At 34.5% G+C, this 8,362-nt stretch overlaps 1 protein-coding gene and 1 long non-coding RNA gene across 2 annotated transcripts; one reads left to right on the top strand and one right to left on the bottom strand.

The window, feature by feature from the left end:
* Positions 1-498: 498 nt before the first annotated feature.
* On the bottom strand, positions 499-3,366 carry LOC147567745 (Major facilitator superfamily protein). Its single transcript, XM_086654334.1, has 3 exons — positions 2,750-3,366; positions 2,127-2,344; positions 499-1,930 (listed from the first exon to the last, which is right to left on the bottom strand). Exons 1-3 carry the CDS (start codon positions 3,018-3,020, stop codon positions 518-520), a joined length of 1,902 nt encoding a protein of 633 aa, XP_086510460.1. The 5' UTR covers positions 3,021-3,366; the 3' UTR covers positions 499-517.
* A 2,131-nt stretch (positions 3,367-5,497) lies between these two features.
* Positions 5,498-6,332, top strand: LOC147567746 (uncharacterized). Its single transcript, XR_015237877.1, has 2 exons — positions 5,498-5,745; positions 5,846-6,332. It is a non-coding gene; the product is annotated as an uncharacterized LOC147567746 (long non-coding RNA).
* The last annotated feature ends 2,030 nt before the right edge of the window (positions 6,333-8,362 follow it).

Raw genomic sequence — 8,362 nt, forward strand, 5'->3', positions numbered from 1 at the left:
TTTGTATTTCGACTTTTACGTGCTGCCCTGGACTCCATCTAGAGTGCCTAAGTTGGTGTTCAGCACTGGTTCATGTTAACTTGTTAAGGTAGTTGAGTTTTGTGGTTTGATTCTTACCTCTCTGAAGTTTGTCTACGGTGTCTAACTTAATGTCACTACACTAGTTATGTTCACGAAGTTGAGTTCAATCTTTCGATTTTGACTCTCAAAAGTTTGTCTATGGTGTCTTGCACCGGTTATGTTGAGGAGTTGAGTTTCTGTTGTTCGATCTTACCACTCCGAAGTTTGTTTGGTGTGCTTAAGTTCGACCTTCTCTTGCACCGTTATTTTAGAGAACTTGAGTTCTAGCATTTGATTCTTACCCAAAGTTCCCCTGAGGTACCAGTGTTCTTGTCTTGTCGTAAAATAAAAATGTGATAGATAATAGAGATTTATAGCACAATCAAATAATTAATGGCATCCAAAAGATCATATAAACAAATACACAAACAAAAAAAAGATTAAACTAAATTGCCATTTAATTCATTTCCATGTCTGTGGCTCTTCTTTCAGCCACCTTGTTACTATGTACATAACGGCAAGCGAATATAAGAAAATAAAACAAATTAACTACACAAATTCCTGCAAGAAAAAAATAATAGTAATCTAACTTGTTCTTGTTTAGATCATGACCTCCTAACCATCCAGGATTTCCATCCTTGCTAGATGGTTCTGTTATTTTGTGAATCAAATTGATAAGGATTGAACTTAGATAGTTTGCAGTTGCTAAACTAAAAAAGAATAGAGAAGTAGCTAGAGTTCTCATACTAGGTGGGAATTGTTTACCTAAAAACTCCAAAACACCGATACCCATAAAAGCTTCTGTCATACCCGATAAGATATACTGAGGTAGTAGCCACGCGAAAGACATTGGTGCTATAAACATTCCATTCTTTAAAGCGAGTGCGCGTCTCTCTCTTTCAACGATTCCGCCTGTTAACATACAAAGAATTGACATTAAAATACCTAACCCTAACCGATGCCTTAATGTTATTCCTTCTCCATCTTTACTCCATTTTCGTGACAAAGGAAGGACAATATGCTCGTATATAGGTATCCATACTGATAGAGCAAACATCGAAACAACACCCATTGAACCGGGTGGTACACGAAAATTATTTGTTAATCTTCTATCCATTTGAATAGCTTGAAGAATTCCTTGGGTAGTTTGTTGATCCATGGCTATGAAACAAGTAATCCCTGAGGCCCAAACTGGTAAGACACTCAAAATACACTTCAATTGTTCAACTTGTTGTACACTACAAAGTCTCCATTCATTCATTGGTAAACCTCGGTCGTCAAATTGATCTCGTTCGGTAATAACCGCAGCTTTGGTTAAGAATGTGAACCGATCCGTGAGTTGAAGTCCCGTCGAAGAATCTTCCGTGTTATAAAGTGTGTATCCGGAACCCGGATTGATCTTGAGTTTCCGTTTCCGAAATGAAGCTATAATTACCTTAGTTATACCACTAAAGACACTTCCTTTTGGTTTCATATAGATGTAAACTCTGCACCCAAGTATGAACACAACAATTGAGAGAAAAATGAAGGCAGTTGGAATAGCAAGCCCCCAAGCCCAACTAATGTTGCTCTGAATATAAACAACAAGAGTTAGAGCTATTAAAAGAGCCAAAGTGAAGCTCCAATAATACCAATTGTAGAAACTTTCTACATTTTTTCGACCTTTCTCTGTTGTAGTATCGAATTGATCAACACCAAAGGCGATATTACACGGTCTAATTCCACCTGCACCAATTGCTAGTAATCCAAGACCTGTAAATAGAACCCCATACTGCCATTTCTTTGGTTCTTGACATGGACTTATCTTGTCGTTGCAACTTGGTGGTCTTAGATGTGGAATAGCTGCAGTTAGGGTTATAATACCCATTCCCTGTTGAAGAATAACAAGTATTAATATTCAAAATTTCCGATGTCTTTTTATAGCTAAAAGATTAAATAAACTCGAACTGAAACTGAACTAATAGTCGCAGGTATGTAATTATTATACCATGTTTCGTGAAAATTTACGTGAGATTAGTTCGGGAGATCAAGCTCATTGATTCATGGATAAGAAAATGTGAACTTACTAGGAAATAAGTTATAGAAGCAGAGATCAAGGTCCAAAATCTTCCTAAATAGGCATCAGATACGAATGCACCTAATAATGGTGCAATATTACAAGTCCCTGACCAAATGTTGACCAAGCTGACTGATGATAATCCATCCATATTATATTGTGAACGTAAATAAACTGTCATATTTGCTATCAAACTCATCGATGCTAATTTCTCAAACGTTTCGTTTCCTGCAACCAACCAAAGAAAAGAAAAGGAAATTTAGTTTCTGTACAACAAATTATATTTTATAAATCCAAATTCTAATGACACCACCCCTCTAGAAGTTGAAAACCGGCTTTTTACACATTAAGAACGTTTATTTTTAGCACGTGTTACATAGTTTAGTCACTAGACTCTAGATTCAAGTCCCATTAGCATTGGGTTGTTGATGTTTAGTCACTCATGTGTGACGACAATAGGCCTTAGCAAAAGGAAAATGTGAGAACTTCAGGCCACTATCCCGACTGAATCCCAGCCTCGGTATGTGGTGCTTTCTCTCTATGTATCTTAGCCCGCCACATATGCCAATTGAGATTTGGCCTGACATTATATTGGTGTTGTTCACAAAAGAGGGTATGAAGAAAAAAACTTACCAATGATATAAGGCATAGTTTTCCATCCACCACCTTTCCTAATAGTAAGAGAATCACCATCTCTTTTGTTCACCATTTTTGATGTGGTATTAGGTTCTTCCTCATCTACCTCATTCTCCTCTTCTTTTGAAGTCCCCTCCTGATCTTTACCAAGAGGAATACTAATAGATGAAGAATTTTGATCCTTCTGATTGTTGATCTCCATTTTGTTGTTATTAGGTTGATGATCTAACAATGAAGAAGGTGATATCTCTGTAATTACATTCTCCATTGCAGTCACAAATGTTAGAAGATTAGACTCACTAACCACTCTCTCTCTCTCTCTCCAAAACTCTCTCTAACACTCTCTATTTATCTCTAAAATGTACTTCAACCACAAATGAAGCGCAATTTTCTCCCTCACTTGGTTAAGAAGACTCGGGGCTTAGTAACAACCCCCACTACAATCAACTATCCCATTGATACATGGAATATTCTTCAGGTATATAGCAAAAAAAAAACTTCAACTCCATACAGGGCCGGCCCAAGATTGGGATGTGCCTCAAGCGTATTTGAAAATGAAGGCCTTGTCATTAATTTAAAAAATAATGTTATTTGATTATGCTAGCTTAGGCAACAACAAATTTTATTAGAAATACTGTTATATTAGAGAAACTATGTGCAAGCAAAGTATTCTTTTAGTTTTTTTTGTTGAAAGAAACCATATCACTTTCAAACTGAAACTTTATGAGATGGCTATATGTGCAAAGTAATATTACGTATCATAGATTTTTGATGTCATGATCATTTAAAATATCACATAGAAAGATATCAATTTGGTTAAGTGGTATAAGTGAACAAAACCATATAGCTTTCACAATGAAACTTTATAAGATAGCCATATGTGCAAGGTAATATTACGTATCACAGATTTTCGATGTCATCGTGATCATTTAAAACATCACATAGCAAGAAGAAACTCATATCAATTTGGACACTAACTTCATATGAAAAAAAAATCGAACAACAAAATTTATTTAGTGAAAAACAATTGTTTTTATGCTACCAGATTCCGAGATTTTTGAATGAACTAATAGTAAAACAAGACTAAAAAGATAAGAATATAAAGCACTATAAATTGGTCGGTGATTTTTGAATGAACTAATAGTAAAAAAAAAGACTAAAAAGATATGAATATAAAACACAAAAAATTGGTTCTCGAGATCAGCAAAAATAAGTTACCAATTGAGCTAATTTCACTTAGGTCATTTTTGGCGTGCGGGAATCACTTGGGAATAGAATGTGATTCTTGGGAATGACAATCCCAATTACTATTTGGCTCGTGGGAATCCAGGATTTCCTTTAAATGGAGTAATAACAAACCCAAGGTGGTGGGGCGAGGGGGGGGGGGGGGGGGGGGTGATTCTCATTCCAGGAATGATTTGGTTTAATATTTATAGACAAAATTATCCTTAATAAAATATGAGAATGACTAATATTAGAATCGTCTTTCACATAATATTTGAACTAAATAAAAAAATTACAAAACCTAAGGTTTCAGTCACCACAATAACAACTCTCTCTCGCTCGAACTTAACTCTCTCTCTATCCCTATATTTAGTTTTTTTTCTTTCTCTCACGTTCTTTTTTTCTTTCAAATTGATTTTATAACGTTTAAAAAGATTTTTTTTAGCCGAGTCCTTTATATATTTTAAATAAATCTTTAAATACAACTAAAATTGGTGTATCATATTACTATTTCATATATACAAATTTGAATAAACAATACTGATAAAAATATACATTACAAAGTGGACCTATAACTTATGTAGTAGTTTAATTAAAAGGATATAAAAGGACTTTTATAAAATTTATATTCCTATTCATATACGAACCAAACACCAAGTTAGGAATTTATCAAGAATGAAATTCCTATTGCTGGTCAAATCAAACTAAAATAATCTGATTCCCAGGAATCGCGTTACGGGACCTCATCCGAGTCCATTTCCGCACGCCAAACATGGTCTTATAGTCTTAATATATATATATTCAGTTAAAATACATAGACTTGGGACCTCATCCTAACTATCAAAAGATGGGGCCAAAGCCACCACTTTGGTGGCTTTAGGCCTAGACCGGCCCTGACTCCATACCGTATAAAAAAAATTTGAAAGCGTTCCCTGATATGTTACAGTTATAACGAGAAAAATAACGTTTAAAATATACCTTCATTGGGATCTTTCCACATATTATATTTTTGTTGCTTGAGATTATGTTTTAAACTTGTAAAAATTTATCTTTCGAACATTTATCTCTGTGGAAATTTTGAGATTACTTCTTTAAACAAATGAGAGTAGATGCGAAATCCAGAACTTATTGTAAAATAATTGAGATTTAAAGGCACCCCATATACATACGGATAAATGTATATGTCATACATTTAACTATTTAAGTATGTCATCTTTGATGCGTTTCTCTATAAGATGTCTTCTAAAAATTTATGGTCGAATATTTAGAATTTGTTCCTGGTGAGTCGTCAGCATCTTAAAACATGTAGATGGCGCCATAATGTTTGGTTAGTTTATCTCATCTAAGTTAATAATAAAAAATGACAATCCAAATACAATGTAATTTGGGAAAATGACTATTTAGGTTTACAATATTATCATAATAACTAAAAACACTTAGAACTTTTCCTATTAAGTAGAAGTTACCAAAATATTATGGTTCATGGTACGTTAAGTTTGAAATAATATGAGAAATTGCTAATCAGGTCATTTCTTATTCTTTTTGTTCCCAGAATACCCTCCTACTAAAACTAATTTTCTCTCCCAAAAAATCTCGAATCTTTTTTAGGGATTTTCTCATTGTTCTTCTTCTTTGTTGCTGAATCATGGTGATTCTATGGCGAAATTTTTCAGGATCGCAGTTATCTCTCTCCATCTCTTTAATAAACAAATCAATCCGACTTTTGTGGTATTCCTAGTCTTCTCATCCTATCAAACTCAAACATTTTGGTAATCCTCACTTTTCCTTTTTCATTCAATTAAGCTTCGAATTTAGCTTATTCGTGAATGAATTATGATTTTTTTTGTTTTGATTTCTTTGAAATAGAAGGCTTCAAGTTCTACAGTTTTGGATGAATCAATATGTATTCATCCTGTGTATGTTTTGATTCTGCCCATCAGGTGTTTGATGAAATTCCTCAACCGGATTTGCCTTTGTGGAATTCAGTCATATCTATGATGTGAAAATAGGTTTATTTGAAATGGCAAGGAAACTGTTTGATGAAGTGCCTGAACAAAATTTCTTGGAGTTGTATGATTAATGGGTATGTAAAATGTGGTGAATATAAACAATATAAGAGAACTACTGCCCACAATCGTCTATGGGAACCTACCATCATGGTTTAAGGCAGTATTCCTCTTTGAGCTTCCTTTGTACAACAAAAATCTTCCCCAAGGCGAAAGAGTAAGCTGGTATAGAGAAAGCTGGACAGAAGGTGATAAAGGTTCAAAGATCAATTGAATGCCAGATGCTTAAATGTGACTACTTTTAATTTCCTGTTTCATTGTTCATATAGTGATAGAGTTGTTGTTACCAAGAATCAGCATTTGTTATAACTCAACTTTGTATTGATAATCTTGCTTTGTATTGCAAAAAAAAAAAAAACAATACGTGGCTTCAAAATGATGAAAAATAGTTATCATGAAGCTCTTAGTGTTCTTGAACCAGGGAGGCTGTGAATCGATGGGATCGCCGAAGGTATCAGTAGTCGGTCGATGAAGAACAAATTGTTGCAAACACGTTTGCATAACAGGTTGTTACAAACACGTTTGCATAACAGGTTTTTGCAAACACGTTTGCATAACAGGTTTTTGCAAACACGTTTGCATAACAGGTTTTTGCAAACACGTTTGCATAACAGGTTTTTGCAAACACGTTTGCAGAAAAACGTAAAGGAAAAAACGCCGTTTTTTTCTGGTTTTTTTTTTCGAAAAAAAAATATTGAAAGTGGATCTTGTTAGAAAGCTAATGGAAAATCATTTCTAAATATATAAATTTTATAGAAATCTAATATTTCAAACAAAAGTTATTTCAATTTAAAATTTAAATAAAAATAAAAGAATTTAGTTATACAAAAATGACAAAAAGGGGTATTTTAGTATTTGCACACTTTTTGACCTGAATAATAATTTTCAAATGTTTTGTGCTTTTCTACTCATTTTCAATATTATTATGACCTTTCTAGAAATTACCCCATGTAATTTTTATAATAATTGCTTTGCATTTGACAATCTGTTGAGTATATTATGGGAGTCGTGCAGGTGTCTTGGGCCAGCACATGACATTAAAAAACTACTTGTGTTTTCTCTTTGTAAGTACTCTTCTTCCTTTCTATTATACGAAAAGAAACGGGAAGAGGAGAACGACACAAGGAAGGGAGTACAGGAAGTATGGAAGAGAGAGCAATAAGAGAAAAAATGACTCGCCAACAGACGGTGAGTTTCTCACTTTCTGTTAGTGAGTCAGGTTTAGATGAATTTTATAAACATAATATATGGGTTAATTTCGTTTTGGCTCCTAATTTCTGACCAACTCATCGTTTTGGCCCCCAATTGTGTCCGGCAGTTCGTTTTGGCCCCCAATTGTGTCCGGCAGTTCGTTTTGGCCCCAATTTTTTAACAAAACTATCCATTTTGTCCTTGTGGCATTTTTGTAAATATTTTTTCTGAATTTTTCTTTTTATTTTATTTGTCTTTCTATCTCCTCTACAGAACATTAATAATTTCATTATCTCTCTTCTTCATCATCATCTTCATCTACTGTTCCCATCTCCACCACCATCATCCCCTCTACCGCTCAACCTCACCTCTCCTATGCCCAACCATCATCCTAAACAAAAAAAAATAAGGGAAATTCCAAAACATTTTGTAAATTTACAAATCAACCACCAAAAAAGTAACTATTCGCCGACTTCATAAAATGTAGAAAGATTTATCAGCAGTAACTTGGATTCGAATCATCTGACTGTAGCCTTTTGGTTTCTATGTTAAAGACTTCGTTCTCAATATTGGTAATATAGAGACCGTTGTATAACTTAGCACTGGTATAAAACATTTCACTTTTATATAAAGAACAACGCTGGTTTTTTATTAATATCCCTCTTTGTCTAACTCTGAGACAGAGATAATGTTTCTAGAAATAGAGGGTACATAATAGCAATTATGAAGTTCTAAAACTAGACCAGTTTCTAAAGGTAGACTGAATGTTCCTACAGCTTTCGCAGCAACCGTTGCTCTATTTGCTACTCGTAGGACAAGCTCCCTTGCAGATAAATACTTGATTCCCTTAAGGCCCGGCACATTAGAAATGATATGAGCACCACATCCGGTATCGAGTACCCAGGATTGAGAATCAAATGTATTTGCTAAGTTAACTTCGATAACATAGATACCTTGGTCGGAACCGTGAGTTCCTTCCTTCTTCCCTTTGTTCTTCTGAATCAGTTGAAGTTCTTTCTTTGATTCAGACATTCCAATGCCACTCCGGATTGCCTTGGAAGTCCCGGACTTCCTCAACCGTGATTTGTTTCGGGACATGTCCCTTAATCGACGGATGATTGTGTGCGCA

The sequence above is a fragment of the Eschscholzia californica genome, unplaced genomic scaffold (genome assembly GCF_041429995.1).
Source record: "Eschscholzia californica isolate CP2 unplaced genomic scaffold, dmEscCali1.0.p SCAF_1, whole genome shotgun sequence".
Lineage (NCBI taxonomy): Eukaryota > Viridiplantae > Streptophyta > Magnoliopsida > Ranunculales > Papaveraceae > Eschscholzia > Eschscholzia californica.

Excerpts from the sequence above, each read along its gene's own strand:
- LOC147567745 (XM_086654334.1), bottom strand. The coding sequence starts at position 3,020 with ATGGAGAATGTAATTACAGAGATATCACCTTCTTCATTGTTAGATCAT. Across the intron at positions 2,345-2,749 it reads AACTATGCCTTATATCATTG|GAAACGAAACGTTTGAGAAA; the intron begins GTAAGTTTTTTT and ends GGTTGGTTGCAG. Across the intron at positions 1,931-2,126 it reads CTTCTATAACTTATTTCCTA|GGAATGGGTATTATAACCCT; the intron begins GTAAGTTCACAT and ends ATTCTTCAACAG.